General features: G+C 39.2%; 1 protein-coding gene across 4 annotated transcripts in view; it reads right to left on the bottom strand.

The window, feature by feature from the left end:
* Positions 1-23908, bottom strand: part of wdr7 (WD repeat domain 7) — a 134586-nt gene that overhangs the window by 6022 nt on the left and 104656 nt on the right. For 3 of the 4 annotated variants that reach the window (XM_084746563.1, XM_084746561.1, XM_084746562.1), the window contains 5 exons: positions 22685-22871; positions 12262-12379; positions 10889-11038; positions 10629-10711; positions 8823-8922 (listed from right to left, as the gene is read on the bottom strand). In XM_084746563.1, the coding sequence (XP_084602689.1) occupies positions 8823-8922; positions 10629-10711; positions 10889-11038; positions 12262-12379; positions 22685-22871 (638 nt within the window). Of the gene's footprint in view, positions 1-8822; positions 8923-10628; positions 10712-10888; positions 11039-12261; positions 12380-22684; positions 22872-23908 lie in introns of those variants that run through there. The other variant, XR_014772664.1, reaches the window with a different exon arrangement.

The raw sequence follows: 23908 nt of genomic DNA, 5'->3' as shown, positions 1-23908 counted from the left end.
AAACTGTACCACAATTTCAGCAGTTTATAAAGTGTGAAGCAGTGTTATTGAGGTTTCATGGAGCCGTTTCACAGATGAAAAACAGACTGGAACAAATAGTCACTTTATAGTATCAAACAAAAAAAACTCCTCAAGCGTATCTCAAGCACCTCAACATCTGTCCTCATCAGCCACTCGAGCTAAAACGAGAGCAGAACTCGAGTTCTCCACAAGATTCCTCTTGTTAATGAACCGTCAGCAGCAGCTCGAGCTCTGAGCCAAAGACTGCAATAAATTCTGTTTTGTGATAAAGACGAGATGAAGAACAAATTTTGCTCCTTGTTGAAATTTCATCGAGGTGTCTCAGAAAAACTCGTTTTGCTGCCCAGATTTTCCTTGACAGTAAGTGTTTGCTTTGGACCAGGTAATTCCATCAGGTGAGGGCCGGCTCCTGGTCCAACAGATGCTGCCATTCGCCTCCAGAACTCAGGGGACGAAATAAAGCGACACCGCGCCATGCGTAACGCAATAAACCGTCCCACCAGATGCAGGGTGTGTAACGCAATAATCGCTCTTCCAGAAATCTGCCGCCCTGCCTCTGCCTGCGACTGGGATTACAAACTCTCACCTCCAGATGAGATTAAGACGCGTCGCCTCAGGCACCCAGACCATGAAATAATAACCCGTCTGTGGCGATTAAAGCAGAAAAAAAAAAAAATAATAACGCAATGAAATGAAAATCTCATCTTTTTAATTCGTTCTCTCCCTCCTCCTTTTAGGGGAAATCCTATTAGATTCCAGCAGTGTGCTGAGAAAAAAGCTGAATTAGTTTGATTTCTTCCCAGCCTCCACCCCCCTCTACCTTCCCTCCCTCTCTCACCTATTCATCATCTGTCTTTTTTTTTTTTTAACCTTCTTTGCATCCTTCACCTCTGTCAGTCTTTCTCCTCCATTATTTTCTGTTTGGCAAGATCCCAAATCACATTTCCCATCACTGCTGTCCTTAAAAGCAAAATGATCAAAAGGCCAACAGAGTGGACACAGTGTCTGCAAACATTCATCAGCTCAAACCAAACAATATCTAAGCCGATGAGAGAGAAATATGACACCAACATCCAGCTTTTATGGTCGAGATAAAATCTGGCTTCGTCACATTCATTTGGCAGAGGCATTCGTCCAAACAGCCAGTTTGAGCTTTAATGTCCTGCTTTAAGACGGTTCAACATGTGCAGGCGGGGATCAACTGACCTGTTCTACCATCTGAGCTACAGCAGCCAAACCATCACACTTCTGACATAAACTTCAAACTTTGTTTTGTGTTTTCTTTTTCTTTTGTATCTTTAAGTAGTGAGTGTCTTTAACTGGAATTGCAGACAATGAGCCAATGAGGGACGCATCTTCTTCAAGTGAACAGCTGCAGGGACTGACACTAATATGTTTAAGCACGGGCCTCACAGGCCACAAAGCCCTTTAATTTGGTGGCCAAAGTACTTTCTTAGTGGCCCAAAAGGTAATTTAACACAACTTAACACAGCCTTCCTTAACTGTGTCCACTTTTCCCATGAATTGTGATGTGGCATTTCCTAAAGGTGTTGTTTCAGAAGAAGAACAAGCTAGACTTCTTGGCTAGTTGAGGAAACTGGTCACTTAAACTGCTTTTTTTTTCCCCACTTCTTTTTGTCAAAACCTGCCTTCTGTATCTGGTTCTACTGTAATAATCATGTTCGAGTAGGCTTAATAAACTCAGATTTCAGTACAGTCCCTCTAGGATTTCGTGGGCCATCCACTTTTTTGGGTTCATTGTGGGTTAAAGTGCCTGATTTCACAGCAGCTTTTCTAAAAAAAAAAAAAAAAAAAAAAAAAAAAATACATGTTGCTATGGTTTTAGGCATTTTTTGCAATGAAAGAAAGTTGCAATTTTATTTGTATAATTCATTAACGATCAAAGGCAACTTGTTCCAGGGACAACAAAACTGCATTCTGTTCTGAGGGTTCTAATTAACCTTACCAGGCTAACCAGGCTCAGAACTACAAAACAATTTAAAAATCTGCTTTATTTTTTTAACAAAGAAGTGCGCTTGAGGGATATTCCACAAAGAGGCAAAATGTTTCTGGAGCTCAAACTCAAAAACAGCACAAAATTCTAAAATAAAAGTGCACATGGCATTAACAAAAGTCAATTACAACGACAAATATCCAAAAAAGTGTTCTTTTCAGTACACATGACCAATAAAAACAAACAAAAAAACAAGAAAAATACAAAAAAAGAAAAAAAAAATAGTGAATAACAAAACAAAACTGAGCGTGTTCACTGAGATGTACATGTCTAATGTTTGCAGGGGGGACTGCTGTGATTGGTGGAACTCATGGGAAGCTAAGAAGATTGATCAAATTTGCAATGTCGCACAGAATGCACAGGGATTGGTTGAATTAGCTTGAATTGCTGCAATCGCAACATCGCAACTTCCTGGAGGGTCTGTCAGTAGTCCCAGCATATCAGTAGATAGCCAGAAATGAGAACTGTTCCCCAATTTCGAAAATTTCAATAAAAGCCACACAGGACTTGAGATATTTGTGGAACTGTAGCATTATGTTTGCTAAAGCAACACAGGATGGGGATGAAACTTTGTGGCCACAGGGGGCCACCTACATGGAATATTTGGTGACCACGGAGTAACTTTTTGTGGCCACGGGACATGGTTGATGTCAAACCCTCACTTCCAAATACTTAAAGCCTTCACCTTTGTTCAAGTCAAACTGAAGTCACATTTAGTCATCTCTTTTTTTCTGGCAGTCAAAAAATCTGTTTTTCAAATGTGCTGTTAATGTTTTTTATTATTAAAGGAAAGAAAAAAGGTCTGTGCTTTTTGTCTCAGGAGCTCTACTTATGCAGACAAATACTGGAACATTACTCCAGTAAAACAAAGAGAAATTAGGAGATGCTGTCATGAAACCAAAATATATAAAATATGAATTCCTCCCTTTTGGTTTCGGTGTTTTTCTCAACGGAGAACAGCAAATATGTCTGCTCTAGCAGAAAAAAATGCAAATTCAATTTCAGCTGGACTTTAATATTATTTATTCAGTTCTTGCAGTACTATAGAGCTTTGATCCCTGACCACAACCACACACACACACACACACACACACACACACACACACACAAACACACACACACACACACACACACACACACACACGATTCCTGCCAACACCACAGTGCTGGCTTAAGCACAACAGCTGGCCAGTCAGAGCTCCTGTTGCTGCTCTGTGGACTGAAGTTCATTCAATCTTAAGATGTCTTCAATTTGCAATGATAATAGAAGCTGTTAAGAGTACAAGTAAATTACTTTCCTAAATGTATAAACTTCTCAATTAATAATTAAAAAGAGGAAGTGTGCAAGTATTCCAGTGGCACATTCAGGCTCCAAGCACTTATTCTGAAAAATAAGACCAATTTTTCACTTGACAGTAACATCAAAATTGCTGTCCAGTCACAATGCAGGGCTGCAAGAACAGCACGCCAAGAGTTCAAAGTAAGAGCTCTGTGACTGAATCCAGTGTTGAATGATCACATTCAACAGTATTTACAGAATTTCAGAATATGAGATATCATTTAAATGTTGACATCTGAGGACCTGACGACTGGTGAAAGAGGAAGACGAAAAAGTAAAGGAACGAAAAGCATGTGGGTATATTTAGAGATGGAAAGACACACACAAACACACACAGAACCAGGATGTAGAGTAGAACTGTTTAATGTGCATCAAATATTGATGTTTCATATATATTATGATCAGTGTGTGTGTGTGTGTGTGTGAGTGTGTGTGTGTGTGTGTGTGTGTCACGGTGGACTGCCTACCAAATCAATCAGCCTATCAGAGAGCAGTGAAGCACACTGAAACCATTTACAGCACTCTGTACTTCAATACACCTGACGCCTAGGGACTCAGCTCTGTGTGCCTGTGTATGTGTGCGTGTGTGTGCGCGTGTGTGCATGAGTGTGTGCGTGCGTGTGTGTGCGCACCACACAGAATGGTCATACCATCATATTTCCATCCCATATAACTAAGACGGCTCTTGAACTCCGCCTCCTCTTAGGATGAGAATTATGTTACCCAATGGAGGGATTTTTTCCACACAAACCTTAAACACATTACTTAAAGATTGTGTATTCAGTGTGCGAGAGATGTTTCTACATCCACCATGAGGGAGCGCTGTAATAAAAGCAAACTGTATGTTGCATATTCAGGTACTTTCTGTGGATTGTGTTTGTCACACTGAGTTGCAGGATGAGGTACGGGCCACATGTGCTCAGGCTTGGATGACATCCTGACAAACAAATGTTTATTAAAGCACCTGTTTAACCACTGTTCAACATCAGCCTTTAAAGCGATAGCTCACCCCAAAATGAAAAATACATATTTTTCCCCTGGCCTGTGGTGCTATTTATCCATCTAGATCAACCTTTGCATGCCAATATTAGACAAAAAAAAAAAAGAAGAAGCAAAAAATCTGTCTGGAGCTGCAACTACTAATTTCTCTCTTTTTTCCAGAGACTTTTTGGATTTGGCAGGAGGATGGAGCCACCATCAAAATTTAGAGGAAAAATCACAGGGCCTTTGATGCACCTTTTAGCAGAGATTTTTATTTTGTTTTTTTGTTGTGCATAAGCTGCACATTTTTACAATTAGAGAGTATAAGAATCACTTCAGACCTACAACAATGATAAATGCTAATTAAAATGTTAAAAAAAGAACTATTGTTTATTTCCACAGCCACATATGGCTCTGGAGCTGCAGGCTGCAGGCCCCTGATCTAGATCAATCGGCTGTAGAGATGTCTGCCTTCTCTCCAATATAATGAGAGTAAATGGCACCCGGTTTGTGGCGCTCAAAGCACCAAAACATACATCTGAAAATTCAAAATCAATGCTTATTTCCAGAACTCATGACCTGGTTACTCAAGATAATCAACAAACCCCGTCGTGAGCAGTCTCATGCAGGAACTACTAGATTCTACAGTAGAGGTTTTGGGGTATGGAACTGTAGCAGGTTTCAGCTTGCAACACAAAGGGTAAAGCTCTATTAAACTGTTACTAAAGACTTACCAAAGTAAAGTTGTTGCAATAAGGGAATGCTAATAATGCTAACACCTGGTTACAGCTAATCTTACATGTGGAAAGCTAACTATGCTAATAACTACAAATGGTACTAGAGTTGAGCTAAGTGAGTCTATCTGATTTCTTCTGCTGCAAAATATGTTGTTCTTCCTGCATCCAGTGATGTCACAATGATGTCACTAGTGTTAAGGAGAAACTACAGGCTATTTCAGCTTGGAGTTTTAGTCTTCTCTTCTGGACAGCCAGGGGGCCTGATAAATGGGTATTTCTCTCATTCTCTAGCCAGGAAAGTAAAGCTTGGATGGTGATACATGGCAACAGAAGCTTGCACGCCATGCATCCTGGGACATGTAGGCAGTGCTGGCACAACTCAGCGAGCACGAGAACTCAGCTTTCTTGGTCAGTATAGCACAAACTGTCTAATGTCCTGTCAACACCGACAGGACATAAGATGTAAAAAGTGGTGAATTTCCCCTTTAAGTGTATGGGATTCTTCAGCTTTTGGTGGGCTACACTGTTTGGCTTCTGATGGGATGTACAGTGGGAGGTGCCAACTGTGAGGCCGAGCTACACCTTCAGTTACAAAGTGTTTCCTCTGGTTTCAGAAAGAAACAGATGCAGACAGAGAGAAAGATCAGTCAGATTGTTTCTTTGTGTTCAATTAGTGGACTCAGTAGAGTCTGTTAAAGAAGCAAAGCAAGCAGCTGGACACGCGCACACACACTCACACACACACACGCACATACATACACACACTCACACAGAGTAATGCAGCTGACAAAGGGCTGTTCACGGAGGCTGATCAAAGCTGTGGCAGATGGTCATGCAGGGAATAGCTAGCTACGGTTGGACACACACACACACACACACACACACACATACACACACACACAGATTATGAACAAAAACTCTCATCTCCTTCTTCCATCCCCCTCCACTATCTCCTTTCTATCTTTCCTCATCCAAATAAATCAAACCATTTATTGAACATTTTCTGTCTCCTAAATTTGCTCTAGAAACTTAGTTTGGAGAATTGATAAAACCACCTTCTGCTAGATAAGTAATATACAGTATGACCTTACATATGATCACAAAAGGCTGGGTTCATTTTTTCCTAAATTATGTGGAAATCTAAGTGTTTTACTTTGCAACATTTCTGCCTGCTTTCTGTAGATTTTACACAGTTTTTATAGAAAGATCTGATTATTTTCCACTGATTTTCGCACAAATTTTATTTTGCTGTTTATCCATAACTTTCTGAAGAGGTCTGAAAAGTTTCTATGGATATGTTAAAACTTTATTTCCACACTGAAAACTTTTTTTTTTGGATTAAGTATCGCTGATAAATAAAAACACCGTCTTATTAACAAGGACTGGGTGTCAACAGGTTTTGACTTGGCACAGTTCCACAGGACAGCAAATGTTTAAAACACTATGCGGTATTTTACACTCACTTGAGTATGTAACTTTTTTTGTGAAATTGAGGATGTTTTTTCAAATTTTGCAGTTTCCATTGACCTTGTCTAATGTGATAGTTTCAAAATACGCATGAAATTACACTTATGGAAACATGTTATATGGAATAATGATTACAATGGGCATCAGTGTAGCTTGGGCTATTGGACCATGGTTATTTCAGTCTGAACCAAAGCGATCAACTGACCATCCCTGAAGCTGCCGCTCACATGGCAAAAAACCTTGCAATGGTTGTTAGCAGCTCTACTGCACAGACTTAATGACAGCTCTGAGCAGAAAGGATGAAAAATAGTGACTCGCTATGCCTTATAGCTCAGGTTGGGTACCCAAAGCATTACACAGATTATGGTTCCTCATTCTGGTACCGCATGCCTGTCACTTTTAACATTAGCCCTCTGGTTTGGACATTACAGATGCATCAACATCTACATATATATGTATCACATCCTCAGTACACGGGGCGAGCGCTTTACCAACTACGCTAACACTCCACCATACTGTTCAAATTCATGTTCAAATTTTCTGTACCATTTATTTTGTGATCTTTTTTTTTTTAAGTATCCATCCAAGCACCGTTTAGGCACCAGTGCTGTCTTAAAAGTCTAGTTTTAGCACTGGTATCATATAAAAAAACAAAAAAACAAAAACAAATGACATCCAACCTTTCTCTGTTGTTGACAGGATATTTGGTCACCACTGAAAACAAATTGTTATGGCAGTAAAATCTGCTAAAATTGTTGCATCCAACATTTAGTTTCTTCCTTGCAAAAATAAGTTGCCAAGACCTGGAAGCATGATTCAGTAAGAACCAATAAGAGCCAGAATAAAGAAGAATCACAATTAATAAAACCTAAAAGATGCCCAGCCCTGTTAATGAAGACGAGTTTTAGTTTACAGTTGAAATGAAACACTTGAGATGATTTCAGCGCAAGTGCACACGTGCATACACACACACACACACACACACACACACACACAAACACACACACCGTTCTTGTAAAGCCATTACCTATTAAATGTTAATTACGGCAAATAACACACAAAGGAAAAGCATCTCCTGTCTTTACAGCGTACACACAAACATACAGTAAACACCTACACACACACACACACACACACACACACACACACACACACACACACACACACACACAATCAAACTAAATGTCGGGTGAACGGGGGCCAGTGCTGTTATCAGATATAAATGACCCCCTCCACCAGACTAGACTGCTCAGGTTACTGCAAATCAATACGCAGCAAATTACCAACACACACACTCACACAGAAACACACACAAACACACATGCAAGGAGCACACACAGACACACACACTACACAATCTCACACACAATCAAACATAAATGTGTGCAAAGACAAAAACGTGATTAACAGAGTCATTGCTTCATCATTAATCAATTACTGAGAGAGGAGAAAATAAGTCGAGGCAACAAAACACTCCTGCTTCCCTCTGTCTTCTCTCCTCCCCTCTCATTTACACTATTTACACCCCTTGTACTGCCCTCCTCTTGTTTCCTCTCATCTCCTCCTCTGCTCTGCTGTTATTAGAGGCAATAGGTGCTTTACATGGATGGACAGAACAATTATAGATAGATTAAAAAAGCAATTGGACACACTGAAGGGGAGTTAGGCCGATAAATGAAATGATGGAAGTTCAATGATTCATGAAAGAAACGGTGGTAGATGGATTAATGCAATATGATCAGATTGGTGAATGCTTCATTCGTGGATGGATGGATATGGCACTGGATGGATAGATGATGGAAGGATGGACAGATGGATGGATCGACGGATGGATGGATGGATGATAAAGCAAATGGTGCACAGAAATTAATGCATCAAATCCTGAAGGTAAAAATGGGGGGATAAACAGATGGAAAGAGTGTGGGAATGAAGGGTGGATGAAAGGGAGTATGAAAGGATGGATGAATAAATAGAGGATGGATGGATGGATGGATGGATGGATGGATGGATGGATGGACGGACGGACGGATGGATGGATGGATGGATGGATGGATGGATGGAAAACTTGCTTGATAAGTGGATGGATGGATGGATGGATGGATGGATGGATGGACAGATAGATGGATAGATTAGGTTGATAAGTGGATGGATGGATGGACAGACAGACTTTGTGTCATTCAGAAACTAATCACTTGCTTAAGATTTTCCTTCCTCTTACGCTCAAACAGCAGAGCTGCTGAAGTTAGCGGTGTTCTTACTGTACCTGACATTTTCCGGTACGAACATCGTAGAGGGCCACTGAACCCTGGCGAGCTCCGACAGCGATGCGGTGACTACGGTCACAGTAACCAACCATGTAGAACCTGAACAAATGGACAACAAACACATGTTAACACACCAACATTAAGCAAAGAAAGAAGATTTCAAGAGAAAAATATTTAACAACATCATTTTACAGATTAGGTTTTTGTATTTTGGGGCATCACAAGACCATCACAACAACCAATGAGATTTTTAACTTGACATCAGCACGCTTGGAATTATTGAACACTTCATGTTTAGGAATTTTACAAAACCATTTCAAAAAGTTTGCAGTGCAAGAAATGTCCTCACAGCAGAAAGGGGACATTGCCCTATTTGTCTTTTAGGCCTGAAGCAAAACTTTGGGCCTAACTCAAAATATCCTGCCAACCAAATGATTCTGAGCAGGTGGTGGGTTAACCTTTGCTGATGTGTCTTCCTGGCAGTGAGTAGGGAATCCCAAAACAGATGGCTGGGTGGGTCAGGGCTTGACTGGTGGCAAATGCCCATGTTGAACTCCCTTTCCACCAAACTAGCGCTAGTTCTTGAACAGGTTCTGTTCAAAAGTCTTGGAAGCTTGGCGCTATCTAACAAATTAGCCAGAGCAGAATGACTGTAATCACGATCTTCAACAGAAGACACTGCACAATGAGCAATGGCCGCTACAATACAACACGCCTACTTTGCATTGGACTTCAGGTCAAGGACAAAGTGCTGATTTTTGGTTCTAGCTGGGACTCAATTTTGGGGGTTCCAAAGCAATTTATTTATGTTCTGAACAGTTCAAAATGAGGTGCACGACCTATAACAGAACCAGTTCCATGTCTGTGGAATTAAACAGAAGTATATCAAGTTAAGGATGTTCAAGTGGTCACTTAAATGGGCAGCAGAGAGCTACAGCTGGCCACAAACTGGGAGGCCCTTATTTACATACATACTGGCTTTTTGGCTGCAGCTACGCCCATCCAGTCAAACTAGTGGACGTCCGCAACTTTCACTCACCATGTAAAGAGTTATCATTATTGGGAAAACAAAGGGGTCTGTATTTTGCGGAGGTCTTTTTCTGACAGGCAGTAGCTTCCCTTGTGGCTGTGGCTTGGGAAAAGGATTAACTTGGAATAAGCGAAAGTCAAACACTGGCATGACCAGTTTCTCGAAAATGTCACGTTGGTTTTGTTCGATTTATCCAACCTGCCCAACATGAAGGTATGCAGCACTATTTAGGACTGTATACCACATTGTTTTTTCACCCATGTCAAGAGTTCAGGTTGTTTTTCTTAGCCTTGAGATCATCAGAGCAAGTAAAGCACAGTATTGCTACTGGAAATGGAATCACTGTTGTTCAAAACCCTATGTTTTATCTCTCTGTTCTGTTTTGTTTTGAAACTCAATACAGTCAACAGCTTATATCTCATACAGCAGTCTTTAGCAGACAGGCAGCAGATTGTCCAGGATTTCTCTAAAAGTCACTGTTACATAAAATAAACATAACATCTAGTCTTTTCACATTTTTATGTACACCCACATGCACCAACTGTTATGTTGGTGTGTAAAAGATAAAAATACAAATTAATATCTTCGCTTACACACACACACACACACACACACACACACACACACACACACACACACACACACACACTGATTGAGCAGGTTTGGCCACACACCCTGAGGCTGATATCTGTACCTGTGAGTTAAACTCTGAAAACTCTGGTCAACTTTCCATAACACTTCCCCACCTGACACACCCCCACACACACACACTTACTTGCAAATAGCAGGGAAACACTCCTGCAGTCCTTTCTTCTTCACCAGGGAACCTTCAATACAGTACATGATGATATCCATCACCTGAGGAAGAGGAGGAGGAGAGAAGGAGGTGGTGATATTTGAAAATAATCAGCATGCAGAGATGTTGGTAACACTTTATAAAAAGCCAAATCTGCCAGTGGGTGGTCTTTACTGGGATTGTGGAGGCTGTCATCTTCATAATTAGTGATATAACGTCTGATATGTATTAACTTTTACCTCAACCAGCAGATCCACAACGTCTCCAGGCATCTTCTCTATCAGGATGTCAATCACTCGCAGGATCTCAGTCTTGGCTCTGGCCAGAGTGGTTGTGTGAACATTCTGCTGCGACTGAGAGTTCGCCTGAGCTGCGTTGTACCGATGAACCTGGAAAACAAAAATACATGTACACATGAATACATATCTGAAGGGAATATGAAAGACATGATACAAAGGCAAACATTTGAGACCTTTAAATTAGTAAGTTTCTTCCTCAGTTGAGTGTTTATGGTTTCAGAGTGTATATGTACACGCCTCAGCCAATAATATTGTTCAGTACTACTGCTAATATGATACCTTAGACTGGGCTCTAATATCAAAAGAATACATTTCTTGATACCTTACACTCAGAAATGTTACCACATTGCTGATGCTTTCTATGAAGGACATGGCTGTAATACATTATAAGCACATTCATAAGACATAATGCATTCATAAAAATTTATAAACCTCTTTTATAGATGTTTATAACCATGAATGACAACTTATACCAAGGTTTATAAAGTAATATAGCCAGTTATAAAGACACATGGAGAACTGCTCTAATGTATCATAACAGATTATAAGTTTCAAGTTTCAGAAATGAAATGTCTTATAAACATCGTACAACTGCTAATGACCTTATATAGTGCTGTCACTATACTTAAAGCTCACAATGTCATGCTATAGCATATTATAGATGTATGATGTATTTATAATCTGTTATGATATCTTAGACCAAGACAAAGTATTATGAATTCTGAAACTACAATACATTTTTGTTTCCACCACTTATAATACTTTAGAAACTTTGTTAGAAAGTTGTCATGAATGATCAATATTTCTAAAAAAAATTCATAGAAATGCATTATAATCACATGAATATGCTTACAAAACATTTTAGACATGACAAAAATATTTTTCTACAAAATCAATTTCATTTTACAAAGTTGTTTAATATATTAATTAATAGTTCTATAAAGAACATAAAATATAATGTAACTTGCAAAAAGGATGGGTTCACAATTTGTCACTATCAGGTGTTTTTCCATACTGTAAGTTTCACTCCAGTTTACAGTTCTAATTTGGTCCACAAATCAAGCAGGTATCTTTCAAAGTCATGCATTTTTTTTATATATAAAATTCCCTCTTTTTGACAGTCTCCTTCCACCACTGTTCACTTGTCCTGAAAAACCAAAAGAAACAACTCTATGCTAAAAAGACTAACTTTGGATGATCCAACTTGATATGATTAAAAACTCGATTTACAGGAACATACAATATGTGAGACTGATGACTGTTTGAAGCTGTTGTTTAGATGTATGTGAAGATGTTTCTCAGTTCAGTCTCACCTCTCTTGCGATGGTGGTGATGAAGGCCGGTGGGCGGGCAGTGGCGATAAGAGAGAGGGCGTGACGGGCCGAGCGAGCGGAATCCGCCGGCGGGTTGAGGGGCAAACCCATGGTGATACTGCGGAGACAGAGAGGGTAGATTAGAGGTTTCATTCAAATGTCAAAAAGGATTTTTTGTAGGTAGGTTACAGACAACATGAGACACACTGACATCAGAACCAGAACTATAAACCATTATTTATACATACATTTAATTATCAGTACATTAATATTAGGTACATGTAAATATTAGAAATACTGGAGTCTCACTGTTTTTTACTGAAAATATCCATCTTTAAAAACAGCTCACAAATATATGGTTTCACTCAGTAATTTTTAAAAACAGCTGGGTAAATAATGCAATGCCATTTACACATTTTTGACAGAAAGAACACAGCGGTGCAGGATTTAGTGGTATCTAGTGGTGAGCTTGCAGATTGCAGACACCTCGTCTTACTCTCCCCTTCCAAGCACGTAGTTACAGCAGCTTTGAAATACTCAAAAACACTAGAGCCAGTGTTTACATCTGGATGTGATACTTAGAGGAATCATCTGCACCATGTGCACATGTCACTCCTCCTCACGCAACCTGATTGGCTGCTGTTGGATTGATTCAGAGTATGATTCGCTGCACACTGTTTTCTAACGTAACTGATCATCTTTGGTTTGGGGAAGATATCAAGTCTTTCCAACTCAAAATGCCAAGTCCAAGTTAAATAACAAATCACTCGTGTTAAAGGGAGTGTTTGGATTTTCTGAAGTGGGATTGTATGAGTTAATAGTCAGTGTGTTACCTACAGTAGAGGGCCGTCCACACGTCCTCAGTTTGGAGAAGCAGCAGGAAGCTAAGCAATACACTGGGTCAGCAGAAAAAATGTATTTTGGCAACTTAAATGTAATATTTAATGTAATAAATCAGTTTAAGTGTAAGTTATATTTAGGATATTTTCACCACTTTATCTTGCTGTTAGTCAGCCTTTTTCTGATGGGAAACCAACATTATGAGCCAAATATTACTCTCTCCACAGCAACCAGACTGACAAAAACAGTCATTTTACCTCGCAGAACACGGGAGTTTCTGGTCTACCACTGTTAACCCTCTCATCTACTGAATGAAGCACACTGACTATGGATAAATACCTCATACAACCACACTTCAAAATATCCAAACTATCCCTTTAAGTCCAAGCCAGGAGGAGTCAACACCTCTGTTAAATAGTGAATTTGTTGGGGACTAATTTTTTAGCCGGGGATTAATCCACATTTGCTGCTGTAGTGAATATTTGGTGCATCGGGACGGTGTATGTGGGATTAAAGTCAAGATAAACTACAGCGTGCGTGTCACCCGGTGCAACAGCGTGACTTGATAATGTGGTTTTAATAGTTTTTGGATAACAACAGAGCTCTATGGCACAGAGGAAGAAGATATATCAGGCTTTCGATACACACACAATACTTGTTAGTGGATAAATTCACTGTTGGTTTTAGTCTTTTCATGGGATTTGTTGATGAGAGGGATAAATATATAGAACTTAAGAGAGATTTTATATTAATGTAAAGAGGCACAGAGACATTTGAATGGACAATTTTATATGGGAAGAGGAAGAAAAGGAGATAAAACGGAGGCGAGTGGCAGAGAGATGGAGCCTTACTAATATATGGAGTGAAGAGATTAGCGGGCAGCTTATAATGTCAAGGCCGAGTCAATGGGAGCCATTCACCAGACGACGGCATAATGGACTCCCACAATGCAACAGGAATTAGACACACACACCCTAACAGCTGGCCACACACCCCTCTGAGTGTGTGTGTGTGTGTGAGAGAGCAAGAGAGAGAGAGGGGGAGAGAGGCCACCTTGTTAAGAAATGACTCTGGGGAGAGAAACAGAGGGAGGGAGAGCGAGGGGGAGTGATGGGTGGACGGACGGCCGAGCTGCACGATTCATCTCCTCTGATTATAGATCACAGCTACAGAAGCTGTAATTAATACCGGTAATATATTGGCAATATATCAGCAATATTGAAATGTTTAATTTCATTTGGAGGGGCGGCTGTAATTGGAAACAGTCACAGTGTTGATATAAGGCAGCAGGAGAGCAGGGAGCTAATTGTACTGACAACCGCTGAGGTTAATAACCAACGTTTAGAACATGTAATCAAATAATCTGGATTATTATTACTGCCACACACACGCTCAAAGTGTCAGTGTCATTAAGGAAAAAGAGAATAAACGCTAAAACTATATGTGGGCGCTTCAGGTCATAGCTAAAGGTGGTGTTGTACCCTGGCACCACAATGAGGTCACTTAATCTCAAAGACTAAGGAAAGACTGACATACTGGCTGTTAGATCAAAATTCCTAAAAATTTCCAATTATTTCTAGACATAAAAAAATACATTTTGAAGGTGTAAATGAAATTTATCTCTTAAATGAATTAAATGGAACATGATTTAAATTTGATGATGATAACTGTGCAGCACAAATGTAGAAACAACTGAGGATTTATTTTACACTTGTGATACGTCCCCAGGTTTATACAGATCTTTGCATGAAGAGTAATTCTGGACAACAAACAGAATTTTTAGTTAACGATATCAAAAACTAAGTACATTAATGTATTTACACTAAAGCCGCCTCTCCCCCTCTAGTAAACAAATGTGTAAGAAAGATCAAAAAAGTCCATGCTGAAAAAGTGTATAAATCTCATTATGAAACAGTCTGGATTTAAAGGAGCAATGTGGAGCAACTGAGCGTGAAAAAATGAGTAAATGCTGTGCACACAGCGAGCCACAGACTGTATATTAAACACGCTGAAATCCTATTTAATGTATGAACTACGGTTGAAATGAGTTGTTTTCCCTCTGCCGGCTCCTGTCCTCAAAACAAAAGCCCACTGCTCTGAAATAAGACACTCTGGAGTGAAGTGGCAGCCTGTCTCACTGCCTGCCAAACTCCATTAACATTTTTGTCAATTTAACATGGTATAAACATCTACCCCTTCTATAAGATTATAAATGATTTCTTACAACTTATAAACAGACACTTACTAATTTGGCGAACATTCAGCACTAATTTTAACTGTAATAAACATAAAACTGGCAAACAACAGTTATTTCAGCCCGCAATAAAAATTTTAAAAGAGGACACAGGCTGTAGCGTTGATTTCAGAAGTGAATATTTCAATTTAACATGTTTCCTTAATCTCTGATGATATATTGTGGTTATGATTTATGATAGTAATTGTATTACAGATTTCTCCTGTAATACTGATGTCTCTAGATTAACTACAGAAGTTAACAAGACAATCTGCGAGAAGATCGGCTACTTCTATATAATTAATCTTAATGCCTATGCTGGGTTAGATTACATTTTCATCAGTGATTATGAACTTATTCAACTCTGATGAATTTACAGTATGTGGAGTGACAAGAAACACACACACACAAACACACACACACAGAGGTTTCACTGTGTGTGAACCTGGCAACATGACTGCATTCACAGCCAGTATCACGCTGACATTACCCAGTCAATACTGAGTCACACACACACACACAGTGAGGATTGGAAGTATTGATTTTTGTGTGTGAGGTAGGGGTGAATAACCTCAGTCACATGATCGGAGTCACTGCTGCAAGAAACCAAGACTGTGTGTATACGACTGACTTACTGACTGACTGACTGACTGACTGGTTTACTCACTGAGTTGCACACGGGGTAACTGCCTGAAAAATGACTGAGACGATTAATCAATTATCAAAATAGTTGGGAATTAATTTTCTTTCGATTGATTTATCAATTAATTGACAAACCAACCAGTTAGTCTTCATTCTTTGAGTCTTTTCTCTTGCAAAACCAAAAAAAACATTCTTGAATCACTTCTGATAGAGTGAGAATCTCACTTTTGTGTTTTACTGACTGATTTGCTAAAAAGTTTAGCAGCAGACTGGTTTTTGACACACACGGCGACACACACGGATCAAAACAGACAACAGCTTTGTTCTGAGAAGTGACCTGTAGTTTTCCGATCATGTTTTTTCCAGTGTTGAAACATCCTGTTGTGACATCCATAGTGACAACAACATGTACTTATCTCTGTACGACACACACACACGCACACACGCGCACACACACACACACACACACACACACACACACACACACACACACACACACACACACACACACACACAAATAAAACATTGATTTACCTCTGCATGATAAATGCAATCTTTCAGAAACACACATAAACAAAAATCACAATGTACAGAGATGTATTTATCCCCGCATGTCAAATAAAGACTCTTCTCTATCTGACACAAACACATTAAACAATGCTTTTATCTCTGCGGTGGCGACAACCAACACATCACACTGTGACCGGGTGAGAGCAGAGAGGGAAACATCAGCAGGTCAGCTAGAGGTCTTTAAATGCCAGTTCACTGCAGGACATCTGATGAGGTTACACTCTGGATTCACTGATTTACTGATGGACTTTACAAGTTTTGAAAGTTTCAGAAGACTTTTTCAGCACTTACACATAACTTGTTTGTTTACTTTTCATAGGATTTTTTTTTAAGTAAGATTCAAAGCATGTTTTAACTTGTATTTTTTTAGCCACATTTTGATTTGCAAGCAAAAACTGCCCAAAATCTGAGTTAGCAGAAACTAAGAAGAAACTGCATTTTCTGAGAGTGAGATGAGAAAATTAATATCAATCTTATGTCTGTGTATTAAGAACAGAGCCTGAGTTAGGGTGTATTTAGTTAGACCCATTCTTGGAACAAATAATGTTTTACCAAAATAAAATTTCAATAATAATAACAACACTCTAATTTTGGAGGATTTGTACATATATGACATATATGTAATTCATGAAATATTTTGGTCTTCTTTGCTTTGCATTTTCTAAACTTGCTCTGTACCAGAAAACAGTCTTGTCCCTGACAAGAATTAACAACTTTGAACAATTTAAAGATTTGTTAAAAGCCTTCAAAATCTAAAACTAACAATACTTACTGATAACATAGGTCATCTTTGTTTTAAAATCATTTTTTTAATGAAAAAGAAAAATGTCCCTTTAAAGATGTGTCCCAGATTTCCATCAACTCCATCAGATTTTCACAAAAACATGATTTAATCAGGCATAAAAAGGTTAAGCTATATCCTAAGGACCTCTGTCTCACTTCCTGGTTTAAAAATGGTGGGAATACTGCTCAAGCACGGGTAAACTTTCTATTTTTAGACAAATTCATTAAATAATATTACTATAAGATATGACTCAACCATAACATGTACTCTGTAGTCCTTCTAAATCAAAGATAAATGGTTTAAAAATGTGTATTTTGATTAACATTAAGAACTCTGAGACACTTTAAAATATAAAATGGCTGCTCACTATGACTATGCTGTGAAATGAAGAAATTATAACATTTTGTCAACTCTGTATGACATAAACTCCATCAGATGGAAAATTTATCACATACTCTGTAGTCTTTGATGAAACCACAGACAAAACTGACAAAGCTCAGCTCACCATCTTCACAAAGGGTTTTCATTTATGACTAATTGAAAGTGAGAGGAGAGTTGCTGAGTTTGTGTCCACTGCATGGCTATGATGAAAATATATTAGCAATGAAAACAAAAAGTACACTTTCAGAGATACTACACAGCTCCTGCTATGAGATGACAGCAGAATCAGTAGCCCCAAGAAAATTTGAGCATGAGACTCCTGGTTTACATCAATGTGATGGCATTCAGTTCAGACGTGTGCAGTGCTGGAAGTGTTACAGGCCAGATTACCTTTAATGTAAACGTGACGCGGGTGACATAATGAGACATGTATCTCTGAAATAGGTTTTTGCCATGAGAACTCTATGACACATGGGGTAACGCACACACACACACCAACAAACAGACAAAGTGCACACTGGTAAAGGTGTATTGTCTATTTTATTTTCTGGCTTGTGTGTCTAAAAGTATAATGTGTGAGTCTTCAACACCAGGAGCTTTTTCAAATCTCTGCTGTCTATTGAAAGGGGATTATTATACACATGCGTACACGAACACACACACACACACACACACACACACACACACACACACACACACACACACACACACACACACAACTCTGCAAGGAGTGTATTGACGACTGGTTGGGTGTATCAGGGACAAAGAGCCTCACTGCAAGTCAGCTGAATGGAAATACAAGTGCATATGTGTGTGTGTGTGTGTGTGTGTGTGTGTGTGTGTGTGTGTGTGTGTGCACTGCCTTCAGTGATGCATTCAACTCCTCACACTCTCTCTCTTTTTCCCCTCTTTCAACAGTACAAACTAACCAGTGAAAGAATACTCAAACACACTGTGTGTGTGTGTGTGTGTGTGTGTGTGTGTGTGTGTGTGTGTGTGTGTGTGTGTGTGTTTGTGTGTGTGTGTGTGTTTTATCTGTGTGTATTAATGTATTCACTCCCTCTGTATTGTAATGTACTGATTTGATTATTGTGTCTCATTGATCAGCTCTTGTGCGGTTAACTTCAACACCAGGAGGCAACAACACTCACAGACATCACATTATTAATTATACATGGTCATAAACTATATCTGTATCTATGTGTTTGTGTGTGATTTGAAAAATGGTGTAAAAGGAAGTGAGAGACACACAAACTGTACAGTGTTATTCCCAAGAATTTGACCACTGCACTGTGCAGCACTGCTAGCAATGTACCATCAACCACATGTGTGTAGAGTGTGTCGTTTGTGTGAAACCAACAGTCAACGCTGACTTCTTTTTAAGATGTTGGTATTATATTACTGTACTTTATACTTGTTAAGGACTTAAATAAGAAGCATAAGTACCATAACTTATTTTTAACCCAAACCATGATCTTTTCCTAATCCTACTAAAGTAGTGTTTGTGCCTTTATTTTGAAAGTCTACCTGGATTTTGCGTAGCTGGTTGTGGTGACGTCTCACCAACCGTGGCCAGCCTGTGACGTGTGTTGTGAGACTCAGCTTGTGCGCACAGGAGAGCAAAGAGAGGTTATTAAAAGTCTCTGTGTTCAGCTCTCAGTACTTTTGTAGCTTCTAACTGAATCTATGTGGTCTTTGCTTTATTTTTTATGTCACTTTCAGTTGTATGGGGCTTTAGTTCAGTTGCTGCTGATGAAAACCAACATTTCCTCATTTTGGTGCTTCATAATAAAAGTAACAAAATACATACATAACAAAATATCTTGGAATTTTTATTGTAAACAATTTATAGGAAATGAAATATGTAATTCATAACTTATGTTTATCATTTTTTTTGTGACTCTTTTTTCTTCACTTTCTATTCTACAAAATATGTATTCCACTAAAATTGAAGTTTTCTCTTACTCACACGCACACACACACTCACACTCTCACACACACACTCACACTCTCACACACACACTCTCTCTCTCTCTCACACACACACACACACACACACACACACACACACACACACACACACACACACACACACACACACACACACACACACACACACTGTGGCAGCAGACATATCTATACTCATTTAACCAGACTGACCCAGCTCGAGTTTCAGCCTTAATAGGATCAACTCATGTTGGCCAGTTAGATTTCAGTGGGGAGGAAGAAACAAGACACACACACACACACACACAGAGACACACACGCAGTCCTTTGTACCATACACAAGAATATGGCACTGAATTACCTCCTCTGTGACCTCTCACCTTCACTCATACAAAACGCAGCATTAACTCAACCACAACCACCACCACCACCACGACTGTATGAGGGAACCTTTGACCTCCTCTCTGTAGGTGGTGATGTTGGGGGTCCAGGAAGTGAAGTGGACTCTGATGCTGTCAACATCTGTGTTTGACACCAGCTTGTGACTGGGTCATACTATAGTATAGAAATACTGAGTAATAATAGCAGACATTTACCTCTTTAAGCCTTGAAAAACACCTTCAAATGCACCAATCTGACAAGGAAGAATAACCAGGTAGCAGCAACCTGAATTAATTAATAAACCCGATTAAATTATGGTTTATCTTTAAATAATGTGGCCCCAAATATTTAAACTATCTTTAAAGTAAGAAAATTTAAATTTAAAGTTTTTTCTCTTAAATTTAATTTCGCTGCACCAAAACTTGAAACTCCATTTTAAAATTGATCCAGTATCACCTTTAAACTTCAACTTGAGGAGAGTTAACTTATAAAATGGCAGTTTTTTTCAGATGGATTAGGCAAAATAATTAAGATGCTCCATCACATTAGCCAACGTTTTGTCTCTGTGCCATCATGAGCAAATAATGTAATGTTTTGTTAACTTTTTAGCTAACGTTAGCAAGCAAACTAACTTTTTAAAAAATCTTTTGAGCCAGCTACCCAACAATGAGATGATTTTATGACTTTTTAACTAGCTAGCGACCAATGTGTGAAGTGGTTGAGGGTTCAGTCCATTGCTCAAGGGCACCTGGACAATTCCCTGAAGGTGAACTGACACCTTTCCAGCTACCAGTCCACACTCTGCAGTTTAGGTCAGAGCTGGACTTGAACCTAGGATTTACTAAACAGAATAGTTTTTAATAGTGCAGCAGAGTTCTACTTAATGTTAAATCTGGATGTACTCATTTTAAACCTAGTTTCTGCTAAAATGTGATGAGAATTAATCTTAGATCACATAAATCTTGTTTGCGTCCCAGTCTGTGATTTGGGGTCATAAGTAGAAACATTATCTGTCTTTCTTTTAAGGTGTCATAAGCCAGGTTATGCTAGCAGTCTGGTCAACACCTGCTTGTCCCGGCATCAGCAGAGCCCTGCTTTCTCTGTCAATATACAAACTTGTATCTCAGTTGAGCAAAGCTGAACTGGTCATTAAAGGGCAGGAAACTGTACGGCAATCTCGCCATTAGTTTCCAGTGGCCACAGGATGGGCATTAAGAAAAAAAAAAAAAAAAAAGAAAAGAAAAAATCATGATACCACATGAACACAGACAAACACACATGCACACAGACAGAGGACTCACATGTCAGAGCAACGCAGACATCGTTACATCATCATAATGTCCTGCAATCAGATTATAACCTGGCTTCCATAACTCAGTGTGTCAGCTCTATAATGCCTGAGTGTTTCTGTGTGCGAGTGTGTGTGTGTGTGTGTGTGTGTGTGCGTGTGTGCACATATATATATATATATATTTGGATCTATAAGCAGGCTGTTGCTTGTACTCTGGAATCTGAGAGGGAAGACATGACTGCTCTGAACCACAATGTCTTTATGTTTATATCTTTTAGTATCACTTAAATCTATAAATAAGCTTTGTTTTTATGTGCATGTGTTACTTCAGCCTAACCTCACTGGGAAAATGTCTGTCAGGCTTCACTGGTATCTATTTTTTCATACCTTTTAGACATTTTACCGGGGCACATGGTATTATGATGATATTGGAGTAAAATTTGGGAACATACAATACAATGGCTCAACTCGACTACACTCCACTGCTGATAGTACTCCCTCAACAGAGGCGGAGCTGATCATGATAGTGATGATTTTCCCGCAGTTGAGAGACAACACACATTCAGGAGCTCTGCTTTAGTCTTGAGAGGCTGCAGCTTTTATTCACTGACAAACTCAAACCTAAACTGTACATTTACTGCCAGACTGACAACTTCGCTGTTCATCTTTTCTACCTCTCTGTGCACATTCAAGTAAAGTTACACACTCACCACACTAAACTACTCTGACCAATCAGCTCAGCTGTACTTCCTTGTCCATCAGAGATTGACCTCTGGTGATGTGCTGCGCACTACAACACCTCCATACAGCACTTCCATGTGAGTTACATAGAAAAAGGAGTGCTTGTATTTTGGATGGTAATGAAAATCATACTGTTGGGATTTCTTAACACTCTGGTATATTGTATCATATTTAATGGTCTGTGAATCAGTCCGGATTACATCTTTATAGTACCTCACCTAAATCTGATGGCACATTAAAACGTAATGCTAGAGAGACGTCTGTAGAAATGACCATAGATGGGTCCAAATTGTTAAAGAAAGTTCATGGTATATCCCGACTTACATCTTGTTAAAGTCATTCAATCAATTCATTGGTTTGGAAGAAAAAAGTCTAAATTCTCCAGCTACTTAAATTGGAATATATTTTGGCTGGTTAACTCCTCTCTGACACTAAACTAAAAATCTTTGAGGTCTGAGGTCATTTCGGGATGTGAGAGACACTGATCAACATTTTTGACCATTTTATGACAAATATGGACCAAACAACTAATATATGATTAATAATATATTTGTCATTTATCAGTAACAGCAGTTTAAGTTGAGTTTGTGTGTGTTTGCACCAGTGGACTCACTTGGCCAGCTGCTTCTCAGCATCAGCGCAGAGCTCCAGCAGTCCCATGAGCACCGCTGACACGTCCATATACGGCTCCCAGACGGTGAAGCCGCGGCCAATCAGATCGATGGCGGTGCGGCGGATGGTGCTGTGTGGAGGCAGCTTGGGGCTGGGGGGCTGCAGCAGCAGGAAGGTCAGCGCCTTACCTGCAAACAGTAGAAACAGTAGAATCAGAGTTAAGCAGAATAGATTAGGGCCAGAGGGGCTATCTGAAAACGACAGGAGCTCGATGTTACTCTGTGGAGGTCGAGTGCTGTACCTCCATCTCTACTACAGCACATTTAATGTGACTTAATCAGCTCTTGTTTCACAATTTCTCTCTCTCCTTTTGGTGAAGGAGTAAATAATTAAAGGACAAAGTATGAATTAAGATGTGATAATCAGGTAAATTCGGCCACCATGAAGCCTCTTATTTCACACATGCAAGACTTTTACTTAACATTAAATCATCCTATTCTTGTAACACATTTCCACTCCCCGCTTGTCAAATACAGCAGCTTGATCAGTGGTCCTACACTTCAAGCTATGATGCTGTAGGTACTCCACTAGCGTAAATTTTGAATCTGCAGGGCTCCACTTCAAATTAGCAATAATAACTTTGCAATGTCTGGATAGACTACTAAGACACAAAAACTACTTGGGTAAGGTCAGGGAACAAAACTACTTGATTAGGTTTACAAAAAGATCATGGTTGGGGTTCAAACGAGCATGTACGTAAATTACTTACAACCCGTAACTTGTATAGGTTACCTAACTTCCATATATTGCCTAAATTACGTACGCTAGCTAACTTATGTACATTACCTAACTTATGTACATCATGTAACTTGCATGTTACTTAACCTCAGTATGTTATTTACCTTATGTATATTAGCTAACTTAATTACATTACCTAACTTATGTATGTTACCCAACTTATATACATCCCTTACATATTGCATATGGTACCTAACTTCAGTATGTTACATGTAACCTAACTTGCGTACATTATCTATGTAAGTTATCTAACTTACTTACGTTAGCCAACTTACGTGCATTACCTAACTTACACGTGTTTGGTACAACACGTAACTTATGTATGTTACCCAACATCAGTGACAACTTTTTCAGTGACCCTCCATCCACACCACCTCCTACAAACATGCACTTTTTTGTTCTTTATAGTACCTCACCTAAATCTGAT

Source organism: Lutjanus erythropterus, chromosome 20 (genome assembly GCF_056507025.1).
Source record: "Lutjanus erythropterus isolate fLutEry1 chromosome 20, fLutEry1.hap2, whole genome shotgun sequence".
Lineage (NCBI taxonomy): Eukaryota > Metazoa > Chordata > Actinopteri > Lutjaniformes > Lutjanidae > Lutjanus > Lutjanus erythropterus.
The sequence above is the reverse complement of the archived record's forward strand: the minus strand, read 5'-3'. Positions and strand labels throughout refer to the sequence as shown.